Consider the following 14,023-nt stretch of genomic DNA (forward strand, 5'->3'; position numbering starts at 1 on the left):
TCAGTCATGTTGTTAAAAAGACACCACGCGGTGGTTTAACGACCAACCGCCCCCAGTGGAAGGTTAACTTCTACTAACTGTAAAATAGCGGTCCTTTCGCGCCCTCTGCCGCTTTTCCATCCCCTCTCTACAATCGGTCGTAACATACCCTTTCTCAGCAATAGCCCATACATTAGCCTTTCGTTCAATCCCAACACTACATACATAAGGTGAAAATAATACAATTTTTAATACAAGAGATAAAATTCAATTTTGCATTTCATCAGTTGAATTTTCTTGCCTTAGATGAATGGCTTAAATTTTAAAGTAAATGAAAAGCCAGTACTTTTAAAGTAAATGAATTGAATTAAAGCCATTAAATGATTTCTGAGCGAGTTTGTTAGAAAAATACCCCAATATGGCAAAACAAGCTATTTTTGTCTTACTTCCGTTTTCTACATTCTATTTATGCGAATTCTACCCCACATATAAGAATTGAACTCCCCTTTGTTGTTCCTGATATCAAGAAGATTTGCGATTCAAGGACTAAAAATCATCAAAGTCGTTAAGAGCTTTGTTTACTATATTTAAAAATATTTATGAAAGAGATAATAAGTGTTTCAATAATATATTTTATTTTATATTTAAACCCAACTTTAAAAGTGTTCCGTTAAAACTTCCGGGTTTGTAAAGTGTTCCATTGCATAAAAAGTTTGGTAAACCCTGTTTTAGGAGATGCAGTATCAAAAATAAAAATAGGCTCAATAATTGCCGACCTTCGGTAGAAAATGGCACTTGAAATTTATTACGTATGTATGTGGAAAATTTTTCAAAAACAAAGATACAAGTCACATTCAAGACATTCGTTTTTTCAACTCGATAGTGAGATCGTCCAACAACAACTGCAAATTGGCTGCTTTCGCCTCGTACTGGGGCAACTTCTCCTTCGACAGAACCCTCACAACAGCCTGAACGGTGAGTCTGGCCGACGAGAGCAATTCTACAATCTGACTTCTGTTCACGTCCGATTCGTCGGACTTCAATTCTAAACAGTCGATGGCTATCGATTCAGCCAAACCAGATACTTTTTCGCACAACATCACATCCGTTCCCCAATTAGCAGTCTAAAACAACAAAGGCACGAATATAGCAATACAACAGAACACCAACCTACATGAATAAATCAGAATCAGTTTTTACCTGCGTAAGTTTAGCGTAAGATTTGAGCAGTCTTTGCCCTTTCAACAGTGCATTCGGACTAATATCGGCATAAAGCTGCCACAGAGCAGGATCATTCGGATGAACGGACGATATTCTACCAAACAATGATAATGCTTTTGGGATGAGTCTGAAAAATACATATATAAATGAATTTTTATAACTATTTTCATGTTTAACTATAGAATATATGCATTTCTTTTAGACATGATTGTTTTACAATGAAGATCAATTTCAATACTTTGTAACACTGCTTTTGAAATACATACAATTCAAAGCTAACATAACAAATAAAAATAAAATTAAAATTATTAACAAATAGTAATATTAAGAAATGCGAAAAAATCACACCATATTTTTTTTTTTGTTACAAAACAATATACACTCGTCATTACAGATTGCTCCAATGCGACGGGTGTACGTTAACGAAATACAGAATACATAAACAATCAGAAATCAGAAATACAGTAATACATATACAACCAGAATATATAGCATATAACAATTAATCAGAAATAATAATCATAGAGACATCTATGGATTATTTTTTAGATTTTTTTTTTTGTGTACAATTTTTATACATATAATAAATACGAAATTATAGAGATGTCTATAGAGATATCTATAGATTTCAGATTACTGTGAATAATTATTACAAATTATACACAGGCAGATTTTTGTGACAACAGGAATAGATCTAATACCAATTTTCAGGAACCGTTTCAGCAATGATCAGATAAAATTGGCAAACTCTGAAAGAGAAACGATCGATTTGGAGTCACAAAACCCCAAAATCTAACCAGCAGATTTGGCGAGGACTCGAACCTTTGACCTCAGTGGTGCTAAATATATACGCTACCATTAAGCCAAACTGCTGGCTTATATACATATAATATCGCTATTATGTCTGTATGTCTGTTTGGGATATTGCTCGCCACACTATAATAGTCGTTTCGATTCGACATACATATGTTATGTACGTGACAGCTAAACCACTGCCAAAACGTATAAACGAATTCAATAACAAAAGAAAAAACTTATACACCTACATATATATAATATATATACTAATATATAGTATGTATATATGTAATAATGTACGCCATTGTGGCGCATTAGGTTCTTCCTGTAAAGCCACAATGGTCCAAAACTACCATAAAAAAAGGTTGTGGCTATTTGCAGGTACTATATCTGCGACAGGCGCGAATCCTTCTGCGCATGCGCGTGAACTTATAATCCGATTATAATTTCTTACATTTAATATATGCTAGACTTGTTTAATCAATCGTTCATTATATATGAGGCAAATAAATTTCGCACGTTATTATAATAGATTTATATCATTTAGCTAGTTCGCGGCTTGTACTTGTATGTAGGTATTGTTACGTATACTAAAAAGAGTCGCCGAGTAGTTGAAATCGGATTAGCCCGAGTAGCATTCCAGAGACTGTGTGACCGTTATAATTGGTTTCGAGGATTATCTCCCCCCGAATGCACTTAGCGGGGGTAGCCGTCTCATTCCGGTAGAGTTCTCAGAATCGGTACCGTGAGACTGGGTGTCGTGGGAATACATATCCGGGTACATGCCTAAACCTTAGGGAAGTAACCGGATGCCTTGAGCGACCGACCCGTTATAAGGCGGTACATAGGCGATATCATGTCATTCTGGACTGAGCACTGCCAGTGCGTGTATCTCCTTAATCATCAATAAATGCTGTGAGACGACTTTGGCCTTTTACTTGGATCCTTCACCCACCCCTACGCAACAATATTATACGTTGTATATGATAATAATTTTCTAACAATTAATAATATTAACTAATTTGGATTATATTTTTTACTCTACGTCACTTTACGAGTTCGAACTAAATTTTAAGAGGTTTTAATCAAAATTTTAACAGTAAACACGCTGACAGTGACAGTTCACACGCATGCGCAGAAGGCTTTGCGCCTGTCGCAGATATAGTACCTGCAAATAGCCAATAATTCAGATATAGTACCTGCAAATAGTCAATAATTTGCAGATATAGTACCTGCAAATAGCCACAACTATAAATAAATACTATTTGCTAACAATGTTTCCTCTTGGCAGAAAATTCACTTATTCAATTATTCATCAGAATCACCTGGATTTGGCACAATTCTATACTAGTAAGCTAGCGCATGTTTACTTTACAATTTGATTGTTCATTTTGTAAATACTATTCGTTTCCACCCCACCTTGTATATGACTCTGACTTACCTTCCGGATGCATTTCCATCGACATCCACTGTATTTTCCAGTATAGCTTTGACGAGAACCGTCAAAACTTCAACGTCCAAATGTTTAGTGCGTAAGTCCAGAATTCTATGATAGCTACGTATCACATCATCGAAATGACCCGTGTCCAAACTCACTATGAGCATATTTTCCCATACCTATGAATGAAAATATAATTATTACAACAAAAAGTCACTCCAACCGCTTCGTTTCGTACAAGCTATCATAAACCTACATATATCAGTTTTTATACTGGTATTTACCAACATTTTAGATTTGAATATTACCTGCCAATTATCATAGTTATATTTGAGAGCTTCGCTCAATGCTTTGTGCGCCCTCTCCTTATTCCCTTGTTTCACGTAAACTTTGGCCAGATTATTCCACGCTTCGAAAGAATTCGGCTCCAAGTACGTATACCTTCTGTAGGCTGTAGCAGACAGTTCCCAATTTTCAACAACCAGTGCGGCATACCTTTAACACAAATTGTAATAACTCAACTGAACGTCCCAACGACACTAACAATCGTAATTAAAATTAAATTCAATAATAATACACAGCTTACCCCAACCGTAACCACACGGACTCTTGCAATGAATTAATTTCACATGATTTCTGATAATGTGGAATGCATTCCTCGTATTTTTTGTTCGAGAACAAATAGTTTCCCCAGTGTCTTTGGGCCCGACTGCTTTTACGTTGCGAAAAATCCCACGCCCTCTCGTACAATTTTACATTATCTGAAATAATAACATATATGTTAATTAATAAATAATATTATATCATCATCTACAGCCGCTCACCATCCACTGCTGGCTGAAAGCCTCTCCAACACGCTTCCACTCGTCTCTGTTTGGAGCAACTCTCATCCATCTCACCCCACACATTTTCCTAATTTCGTCTAAACATCTTCCCTGCGGTCTTCCTTTTATCCTTTTGCATTCTCTCGGGTACCATTCAAGCACTTCTTTTGTACATTTTTTAGCCACGTGGCTCACCCATTGCCATTTCAGTCTGTTTACTCTATCCACTATATCCCTTGTCATACTTCTCACCCACGTGTTCCGCTTCCTGTCTTTCCTCGTTATGCCGAACATACAGCGTTTCATACTTCTTTGAGTGCATTGGACTTTGTGTAGCATCTTGGCGTTCAATGTCCAAGTTTCACATCCATACGTCATCACTGGCAAAACGCATTGATCGAAGATATTTTTTTCCATGCTGAGGGGCATTTTTGATTTAACCTTGAAGGACGGAGCGTCGAGATCAAACGAGTGTCCCGAACCGGGGGTCGCGTAAAGCCCCAGTATTTTGTAATCAAAATACAAGTTTTCTCAATACAAATGGGTTCAATATATATCTTATTAATTATTTTATACATCAACATAAAAAAGTTTTAGTCGTATAGCATGTTTTTGACTATATTTTCGTATTAAAAAATGACGACAAGCATCGACATACGTTCGCGCATAGGTAAGGCCAACAGGCGACTTCAGTCACGCGCCCAAAGCGACGAAAATATAGCCGTCTCTTTCTCTCGCATTGATTCATCGATCAACAAGAATCTGCAAGCAAACAGACAAAAACATGACTTATCGCTACCGCCTTTAAATCATACTTTGGAACGTAGAAATGTATAAAAGTATTTTTTACGATGTACCCCTTTTCTAAATCATACAAAATGTATTAAAATAAATTTCTTATAGTTCATTCTAGGAATACAAGAAATATAGAGTGTATACATGGCTTTGAAAACCACGTAGTTATTACGAAAAACGTAAAAATTGGGGCACTTGCACACCCCACTTCTGTGAGGGAGGGTTAACCGTTTGCCCGCAGCCGTCTTCTATGGAAGCTCTGGGCGACAAGTCTGTAGCGCGGCTGTTTCCATAGAATTTCTGAACTTTGCACGGGATTTTGAGGCTTATATGCACCTATATCAACTGTTTTAACCGCTTAGACGCCCAGCCGACGCGCTGAGCGTATAATAGATACGGCTGTTTGCGCCTTAAGGCGCTTTGGGCAGCTGAGCGGTTAAGGTTCAAAATTGGTTGAATATATTATATGAGAGTTGAATGCCATGTATTCAATTTGCTTAAAAGGAATATATACCAGTCAAAATTAGTTTTTTGTGGAACCATACTGAAACCTCGTTTATGTGACGTCACGACTTCATACAATTATTGAGACGATACGTCTCAACTGTATGAAGAATGATTATTTGACAATTAATCCAAAACTACGAGATATATTATGTATTTTATTGTTTAAAATAATACTTGATGTGTTAATTAACATATCTGGTTACTTGAGTAAATATTAAAATCTGTATTTAAGGTCGAAAACTACAGGGCTATATTTATTGCCGCGGGCAAAGAGTTAAAAACAACATTTATTCGTCTGAATGCACTCCATCCTAATTTCATACGTCGTACGTCTTATACTAGTGAAAAATTTTCCATCCAACAATCATTAAACGCTTATTAAATCACATACCTGTAGCATCTCCTAGAAGGCAATACAACTTGACGGTCGGTTTGATATCAATCTGCTGTTGAATTATTTCAGCAGCCTACAAATAAAAGCATAAAACAATCACTCATCTTAGAAGCAAACTTTAAAACAGTCGAATTTTATACAAACTTTATGGCGCAGCTCCAAAATGGTGTAACACGCGATGACTTCTTCCCAAAGCTGCAACTTCAAGTACAAATCGAGAGCCGCTTTGACCAATCCGATACTTAGCAACAGATCAGCTAGCTGCGAACGCCAATCGATCGCTAACGATAAACCACTACTCCAAATATATGACAACCTACAAATAAGATACTCATTAGTTCAAAGATCGAAGATTCAATACATATTTTATTTATTTATATATATACATATATCTTAGCTATAAAGCTAATTTAAAAAATACATCTTAATTACTGAACTCTAAAATTCATAATTAACTTATATGTACTGTCCGTTACAGAGGTGTCTCTTCGCACCTCGCAAGAATGCATCCATGGTCCTAGCAGACCTGATGCACTCGGGGAGGGCATTATACATGAGCACACCCCTGTGAAAAACACCCCCAGCTGTCTTATTTTTTCTTACTCTACTTACAACTAGTTTGTCCTTATTTCTAGTATAAAAACTATGTTTATCACTATTCCTTATTATATAAACATCAAAGTACTTAGGCAATAACTTATGATCTAACTTATAAACAAAAGACATTGTAGTAATATCAATGAGCATCAAAAAATCACGTTTTTGAGTTACCAGAGCGGAGACTAACCAATCTTTACTTACTTTGACCCACTGAATTCGAATATGATAATGATTTTTGTTGGTTGGTGATCGTTTAAAAAAATGCACAATTTTTACAGTTTTTTGGCTTTTGCGGTCTTTAACTCAAAATCTAGTATTGCTGTGCTCAAATTGAGTATTGGAATCGATAGTCAGATGTTTTTCCCATTGATTGTGATATTTCATTGCTTTAAAATACTTATAATTAATTGTCTAGCGAATTTTAAAAGTAAAAAATATATTTTTTTTTACAGATTTTTTTTCCGTGCTATTTTTCATTTATTTGGCATTTAAATTGCAATTACCGCTTGAGTTAGTACGTTTAGATAAAAAAAAATATATTGAGATAGAAAACCAATCCTTATAAACGTGGTGAAATAAAAAATTTGCCAAATAAATGAAAAATAGCACGGAAAATAAATCCGTAAAAAAAAATATATTTTTGACTTTTAATATTCGCTAGACAGATGTATTTTACAATTCTTAATTACCTTAAAAATATCGTTTATATGTATACATGATTATTAGATTGAAAATGAACACTGTAATATTATTATATGTTATAAGGGAGGACGAGACTATAAGCCGTTATTTAACCTGCTTATCACAGTAGGTTGTGGTCTGTTGAAACTATTTACGATTTCTTCGCACTGCATCATCGCTCTTTCCACGGTCCTCTTATTATTATTTTCCAATTTACATTTGATCAATAAAGAACATATTCTGGTCGCCCACGGGCCATGCTTTTGACTCAAAAGTATATTCACATACGGCAATAGTTCTTCATCTGCGAGAGTATCTTTCGGTTGAGAGCGTTGCAAATATTGTCTAAAATAATAAAAAATTCCAAATTTATTATTGCTCGGATCATTGAACTTGTTTTTATCACACGAATGTAACCAGATCTTGGCCTTTATATGGTTATAATTAGAGGTAGGACCGGAAGCGTGCCGTCTATTGTTCGATTGTTGTAAATGCTTTGTAAAAAAGGTTCGGCAAACCTTTAACAATGCATTTACAACATTTGAACAATGGACGGCCCCCTCAATGTCCGGGCTTTAGTTATAATCATTATACGTTTGGTTCAAACGTTTTCCCATACAATCGCTCTGCTACATATGAAGGGCTGAAAACCAGACTGGTACAAGCGACATGTTTAAAAAAATCTGGTTCAAGTGCTAAAATAATAGTATATATGAAATGTCACTTGTACCAGTCTGGTTTTCAGCCCGTCATATGATGTAATAAGTTACTCAATATATGTATATTACATATACATTAATGCATTAATGTGCATATTACATTAATATGCAAAAATGACAATCTATTGTGTATTTGACGATTCAATCCAATTGTCAAAATAATATGGGTACGATTTAACTGTACATTGAGAAAAATAATTTGTATCTTAAAAAAAATGTTTGTGCATTAAAAATGTGCGTTATTTTCGGTGCATTAAGCAATCTCGTATTGAGCATAGAATAAAATATTAAAGTGACCATTAAAAAATATGAAACGATCATTCGAAAAAATAGATTTTAGCATTAGAATGGATACAAAAAGTGACAACGTTGCAGTCTTCCGCTATTGACAACTATCAACTGTTTAAAGTGTTTACTTTTGTAAACGGGAACGGGAACGGAAACGGGAACGAGAACGAGAACGGGAATTGCATGCGTTGTTGTGGCATTGCAGCGCATGCCGGGTTCAGCAAGTCTTAAATAAATAAATCCAACCATAACTTAACCTAACCTAACCAAACCATAAATAAATAAAACCTAACCAAATGTTAGTTCGTATTTTGGTATTCGCGACGTTGTCGATACGGTTCATCTGTCATTTTAATGCACATTTCATCCATTTAAGTAGCAAATATTTTTTTCAATGATCAAAGCAAACTTTCTAATGCAATCTGTATCCGTCATTTAGAAAATGCACAGAAACTTTTTGTAATGTACAAATATTTTTTTAAATGCACATTTATTTTATAAAATGGATGTTTAAATTGTTCTCAAATAATATTACGTCACTAGAGTTACACATGTCAATATATTATATTATTAAACAAGCGACATTACATTGTGTTCAAGCAGATCATTTGCTCGACACTAGTCAGTTCAGTGGTGGCGTTTTCTTTGATGTCTAAAAATTGGATATTTTCAAGTCGCAAATCATCATCTAACTTCAACGGGACCATAAGGAATGAATGTGGATGAGTTTCAGCCGCTGCCAATCTCGATTCCGGTTTTTGAACTACTATATCTAAATTCAATTGTGGAAGAGCCTCCTGTTGAAACTTTGTCCTCTTTCCGAGAGCTCCTAAAATGAAAACAGAAATACAATACAATAGTTGAACTATAACAGTGAATATTTACATATATATTATAACAAATCCAACCTTTCAATTCTAGCGAAACTCCAGCGTAAGACTTCGCCTTTTGCAAACAGACTTCAGAATTTTGCACCCGTCCATACAATAAGTACACTTGGTTCAATTCCAGATTCAAAAGAGACTTCAAAACGTCACTCTGGAGACTTTCTTCATACTTCAAAAGCTTGTCCGTTAAGTTTTCTAGTATCTTAAATATACTCGGACTCAACTCCTCCAACACTTTCTGATATAAATAATAAAATCTCATCTGCCACCAAATGCAAACCTAATAAAAAGAAACAATTTCAAATAAATCCCCATTGAACACAATCCATAATATATTTATCATTCAATTTTATGTACTATCGATATCCAATAAAATATTTATTAATTTAATATTAATATAAAAATATTGTATAGGAATAGCTGTAGCATAAATCATTTTTTGGTAATATAAATAATACATACATATGAAACAATGAACATTCAAGATCCAGATCCTTCATTAAGAACCAAGAACATGCTACTATTTGACCTCCATTCATGTTTTCTCAAAAATATTCCATTACCAATTCAAAAACACATTTCTTACAAGTAAAATTTGGTTTATGAAGGCATTTAACGAGAGGTTTCCAGAAATTTTGAGCAAACCGTTTCTGGAAACCTGCTGGATGACATCAATGGATAAAAGAAAGCAATCTGTACTTACCATTGATTCTGGCAGTGCTTTGAATATCTCCATAGCAATCATTAACAATTCTGAACACAATATAGTAGGACATATTTCCTCTCCGTCTAAAGCAAGTTCACTCGCAGCCTTAACTTCGCTCGGCCACTTGGTCTCTATCATATTTTTGATTTCTTCGTTTGGTCCGGTCCAATTTATTTCGCAAAATGCATTTATACTGGCGATGGCGACGACCAATGCCCTGTTCAAGTCTTGAGAGGTTTCCTGCTCAAAGTGTTTCGTCAAAGCGGAGGCTTTGACTTTATCATTGAAGAGGATATTCAGCACCGTGTCGTCCATGGCAGAGCTCCAGCTGCCGTTCCATAGCAGTTTGACATACTCTGGATATTCTACAATGTATGAACACAAAAATAAGACAACGACGTAGGTTAGCAAATTGAGAATTGTGCAAATTTAAATGTCACCTTCGACGTTCAGGTCTTCGTCAAAATTGCACAGCAGCACAGAATCTAATTTTGATAGCATTTTAATGGTTTGTGTATTTATAAACAAATTCAATAGTCCAAGAACATTTTGTAAGCAATGATATTTTGACGTTTCGCGCACGTGGGTCTTTCTAGGTTATAACAAGCTTTATATCAAGCATTGCGTCGTACTAAAAATAATAACATTTTCATTTTACTTTGACAATTTAACGCCGTTTTACCCAATAAAACCAATCCATAATTAATTATTTTATTACAACTCTTGTTTTGTTAATATTCCAATTGATTTCAATTTATATATTATCAAAAGTTTGAAATAAACATAAATACATACATCAAAGGTCCAAAACCTTATTATTATAAAAGCAAAGTTTAAACGGTTCGGTGATTATTTCGCACAACGTAACTTAAATCTCGATGACGGAACATCTGGCACACGAAAATTCCATCCATCGAGAGTCATACGTACTGTAACTATCGTACTGTGGCGGCTCGCTATACGACATGGTCGAGTTTGGTCACCTTCCTGCGAGTGGGAACCAACTCGGCTGTGTTCAGAGTAGCTACCTCACTCTGCCTTCAGCTATCATAAATAAAGCACATGCATCAACATGCCAGTCGTCTCATTCGCTCATCCCCCATAACTGGTGACCCCCGATTTCGAGCCACGCAGCCTCGATTAACTCAACATGCCGCCCATCCCAGCCTCCCCGAATCAGGCGGGTAAGCTATGAGCCGCCTTTGTCGCAGCACAACAACAACAACCTACAACTAGCGAGTCCAGCCACGACCTCAACGTCAGCGCCGCAGTGTGTAGGAACGAGCCGCCACTGCATATGAATGGGGGAACGAGTGAGGTGGCGATCTTTAAAGCTGGAGGCAGAGTCATGCGCGATCCAGTACACATAGAACGGCCATCCAGCACCACAACATTCTTCCATTCTTCACACGACACACACCACCTCAGCACCATCATCATCATCAAGGCCCCGTCCGTCCCCACGAGCGTCGTCACGCCAGGACGGGCGGCAGTTGCCAAAACACCTCCACGAGCACTGGCGGATCTAAGGGGGGTGCAATGGGTGCCATGGCACCCACTTTGGATGAATTTAATTTCATATATAATTTTGATTTTTCATATTTAAATATGCATATTATTCACAATATATTTATATTTTTACGAATATATTTTAGTTCCAAGTTCCCCTTATTGTTTTTGCATATCTGCAATACCCTTTCAGGTAGGGGGGCTAAGTTTAATGTTAGATGAAAGTAACCGTTCGTACTGTTCAAATTCTCATAATTTACTCGAGAACTCGAGATTTTGACTGATTCGAACTCAGAATCGATCACTGATCACATTTTCATAATCTAGAAAAAATGTCTGTGTGCCTATGTGTAGGTGTATTTTGGTGATTTTTTTGAACAACGTTAGTCCTATCGAACTGAAACTTAGTATCGGTTACTGAAATTCTTATCGAAACCACGTGCATTTTTTTATGCAGTTTACTCTTTTTCGATTATCTTCATCACATATATCTTGTATCAATGTGATGAAAATAAAAATCAATTCCAAAATGGCCCCCACCTTGGCCATTTTCTGGATCCGCTAGTGTCCACGAGGCACAACGACTCACAATCATCAACCATATCGATGCCCCTGCCGACCCCGCCGCCCCACCAACCGACATCAGTCTCGGACGAGCGGCGCCGCCGCAGCATCACAGCATCACGTCACCGCCCTCGAATCTACCGACCATTCAGGGCGGTACACCAACACAGCGGATGACCCACGTCAACAAAAATTTTTCTCTCCCAACTTAATATTTTTTTTTCTCATTCTCTGATTATATAATTGTATATATTGTATCGCTGATGCTGAGGGAGGAGTGATGTGGCGGCTCGCTATACGACATGGTCGAGTTTGGTCACCTCCCTGCGAGTGGGGACCAACTCGGCTGTGTTAGCTACCTCACTCCGCCTTCAGAGTAGCTACCTCACTCTGCCTTCAGCTATCATAAATAAAGCACGTGCATCAACATGCCAGTCGTCTCATTCGTTCATCCCCCATAGTACTAATGGTTCGGTGATTACTAGTCAAATGTGAACCGGTAACAGGATAACCGGTCACTCTAGATCGGTCACACCCAAAAATTGGTCACGAGAAAACTGGTTACACCCGAAAATTGGTCACACCCAAAAATGCGACCAATTTTTAATTTTTGGGTGTGACCGATTTTTTGTGACCAATTGTCGGGTGTAACCAGTTTTCTCGTGACCAATTTTTGGGTGTGACCAGTTTTAGTGTGACGGGTGACGACGTGTGACCGATCTAGAGCGACCGGTTCACAAATGACTAGTAGTCCGTTTACCGTACTAACGAGCACTCAAGTACCAGATATTCCTTTTTTTCGTAGCAACAATTTTCGAAATAAAAATAATCCGTTTACCGAAATAAACATGGCCAACGACTATAATGTTTTCCCCACCATCGAAATGGTGATCAATTTTTAATTATATTTAATTTAATAAATATAAAATCCCATCGGGCGACGACTTTCAAGCAGTTGTACTTTATTATTATTATTAATACACATTAAAAAATAATAACCATAACATTTAATGACCAATTTTACCAATAACAATAAAATAAAAATTCAATCAATCATCTCATTTAAATTCACTCATCTTGAATCTCATGAAACTGACCAATTCAGCAAAGCGACAATCAAATAGGTTCAATAGGTTGTATATACTGAAGGCGTGTACATGATTTGTTTAATTTGTCATATATATTTGAACGTTTATTTTTCATTTTACGACTTTTTATTCTTTTAAAACTCCCACAAACCAATACGAATTGAACACTTCATAAAAATCACACCGCGAAACTTGTACTACGTGTTTATCGACCAATCAGAGAGTGGTGATCATTTTTTGTTTTGAGATGGTAACTAAGGTGTGGTAAAGGTTTTTTTCTTAACAATAGTTATAAATTAACAATGGTTGTGGCTATTTGCAGGTACTATATCTGCAAATTATTGGCTATTTGCAGGTACTATATCTGAGTATTATTGGCTATTTGCAGGTACTATATCTGCGACAGGCGCAAAGCCTTCTGAGCATGCGCGTGAACTGTCACTGTCAGCGTGTTTACTGTTAAAATTTTGTTTTAAACCTCTTAAAATTTAGTTCGAACTCGCAAAGTGACGTAGAGTAAAAAATATAATCCAAATTAGTTAATATTATTAATTGTTAGAAAATTATTATCATATACAACGTATAATACCTACATACAAGTACAAGCCGCGAACTAGCTAAATGATATAAATCTATTATAATAACGTGCGAAATTTATTTGCCTCATGTATAATGAATGATTGATTAAACAAGTCTAGCATACATTAAATGTAAGAAATTATAATCGGATTATAAGTTTACGCGCATGCCCAGAAGGCTTTGCGCCTTTCGCAGATATACATAGTACCTGCAAATAGCCAATAATTCGCAGATATAGTACCTGCAAATAGCCACAACCATTAACAATATCCATAACGCCAAAACACCATTATGCCCTAATGAGTATCCCTTGTCTGGTGGTAACTTTGTGGTACACAGGTCTTGTCAAAATAACAGTATCTTGAATCAGCAGCATAGGTCAATGGCTAGCATGTAATGCTTTCAATTGTGTGGTCACGGGATTTATCCCTGGTGTGTGCCGCTGA

The 14,023-nt window shown here is 36.3% G+C and overlaps 1 protein-coding gene across 1 annotated transcript; it reads right to left on the minus strand.

The window, feature by feature from the left end:
• Nucleotides 1-206: 206 nt before the first annotated feature.
• LOC143919380 (tetratricopeptide repeat protein 27) lies at nt 207-10,479 on the minus strand. Its single transcript, XM_077441681.1, has 12 exons — nt 10,278-10,479; nt 9,835-10,202; nt 9,153-9,411; nt 8,833-9,073; nt 7,352-7,582; nt 6,101-6,272; nt 5,954-6,029; nt 4,023-4,197; nt 3,745-3,931; nt 3,440-3,615; nt 1,180-1,327; nt 207-1,103 (listed from the first exon to the last, which is right to left on the minus strand). Exons 1-12 carry the CDS (start codon nt 10,336-10,338, stop codon nt 834-836), a joined length of 2,364 nt encoding a protein of 787 aa, XP_077297807.1. The 5' UTR covers nt 10,339-10,479; the 3' UTR covers nt 207-833.
• Nucleotides 10,480-14,023: the final 3,544 nt, after the last annotated feature.

This window comes from Arctopsyche grandis, chromosome 11, assembly GCF_051622035.1.
Source record: "Arctopsyche grandis isolate Sample6627 chromosome 11, ASM5162203v2, whole genome shotgun sequence".
Classification (NCBI taxonomy): Eukaryota; Metazoa; Arthropoda; class Insecta; order Trichoptera; family Hydropsychidae; genus Arctopsyche; species Arctopsyche grandis.